At 34.4% G+C, this 1,545-nt stretch overlaps 1 protein-coding gene across 1 annotated transcript; it reads left to right on the top strand.

Moving 5' to 3' along the window:
* The first annotated feature begins 284 nt into the window (after positions 1–284).
* LOC148240239 (uncharacterized) lies at positions 285–833 on the top strand. Its single transcript, XM_088212106.1, has one exon. The coding sequence runs from the start codon at positions 285–287 to the stop codon at positions 831–833; it is 549 nt and encodes a 182-aa protein (XP_088068232.1).
* The last annotated feature ends 712 nt before the right edge of the window (positions 834–1,545 follow it).

Genomic DNA, 1,545 nt, shown 5'->3' with positions numbered 1-1,545 from the left:
AGATTGCACAATTAAGGAAAGAAAGAAATGACAAGGAGATCCTAGAAACTTTTCACAAAGTCAAGGTAAAAATTCCTTTACTCAATATAAATAAGTAGGTACCTCGATATACCAAGTTTTTAAAAAAGTTGTGCACCAACAAGAAAAAGTTAAGCTACAATAAAAAGGTAAATGTGGGGGAATATGTTTCAGCTATAATTCAAAGGAAACTACCCCAAAAATGCAAGGACCAAGGTATGTTTGCTATTTCTTGCAAGATAGACACTTTAGAAATAAAGAAAGCCATGTGTGATTTAGGAGCATCAATAAATGTCATGCATTTGTCCATTTATTCAAGGTTAAATGCTAGTCCATTAAAAGAAACAAGTGTTATACTCCAACTAGCATATATATCAGTAGTTTATCATGAAGGAGTTCTAGAGGATGTGTTTGTCAAAGCTGATAGTTTCATTTTTCCTATTGATTTTTATGTGTTAGACATGGAAGATGATAAATTATCTAATCCCTTTGATATTTTTCTAGGAAGACCTTTCCTTAGTACGGCCAAAATGAAGATAGATGTGCAGGATTATACACTCACTATGGAATTTGATGGAGAAATTGTAAAATTTAATATTTATGATGATATGAAGTATTCTAGTGATGTCTCTTGTGTGTATGGTGTTGATACTATATATCCTCTGAGTAAAAAATATTTTGATTCAAGCCATGATGATAAGATGAACATTGTATTTTCTAATGATTTTAATGTGGACAACTTAAAAATTTTAGAAGAGGATCTTGTTATTGAGAAGAATTCACAAGATATGGTGTTTGAATTGGAGGCACTTTAACTTCAAAGGAGCAATGATCATGTGTTGACCTTCCTATTTCTGACACAGAACATCTACCTTCTGTTTTGTAGGCCCAAAACTAGAGCTCAAATTGCCACTTGAACCTTTAAAATATGTGTTCTTTGTAGGATAGGAGACCCTTCTAATGATAAGTTTTAACGAGCTAAGTAGGCTATATGAAGACAAACTGATTTACTTGCATAAACATTGACAGTGTCTAGCCTAGGACATTAAACAAAGGCGCTTGATGAGAGGCAACTCATCCATTTTTCTTCATTCTTTTTCAATTTTAATTATTTGTATTAGTGATTTCAATTTATTTACAACATTTTTTTCTAAGTTAACATGAGTTCTATGGTGATTAGAAAGCAGGGATGGGAAATTTAGCTACTGGAGTCGAAAAAAAATACAAACTCTGGAATAGCCGAACAATCCTTGCCCAAGGCTTGTGTCAGGCTCATAAGACACGACTGAGTGCTTGAGAGACACAGCCATATGACATGCCTTGTCCACATGACACAACCGTGTGTTACCACTGAAGCATTTATGTGAGGGAAACATGGTCGTGTGCTTGCCTAGCATGGTCGTGTGCTTGCCTAGCACGGTCGTGTGTTGCCCAACACGGTCGTGTCTCAATCTACATATATATTTATATGTATCCATTTATGCAGGAAAAAATTGAGTTGAAAATGAAATGACAACATAATGTGAG

The sequence above is a fragment of the Carica papaya genome, chromosome 9 (genome assembly GCF_054855325.1).
Source record: "Carica papaya isolate Zhongbai chromosome 9, ASM5485532v1, whole genome shotgun sequence".
NCBI lineage: Eukaryota > Viridiplantae > Streptophyta > Magnoliopsida > Brassicales > Caricaceae > Carica > Carica papaya.
Note: the sequence above shows the minus strand (reverse complement) of the source record. Positions and strands in the feature narration are given on the sequence as shown.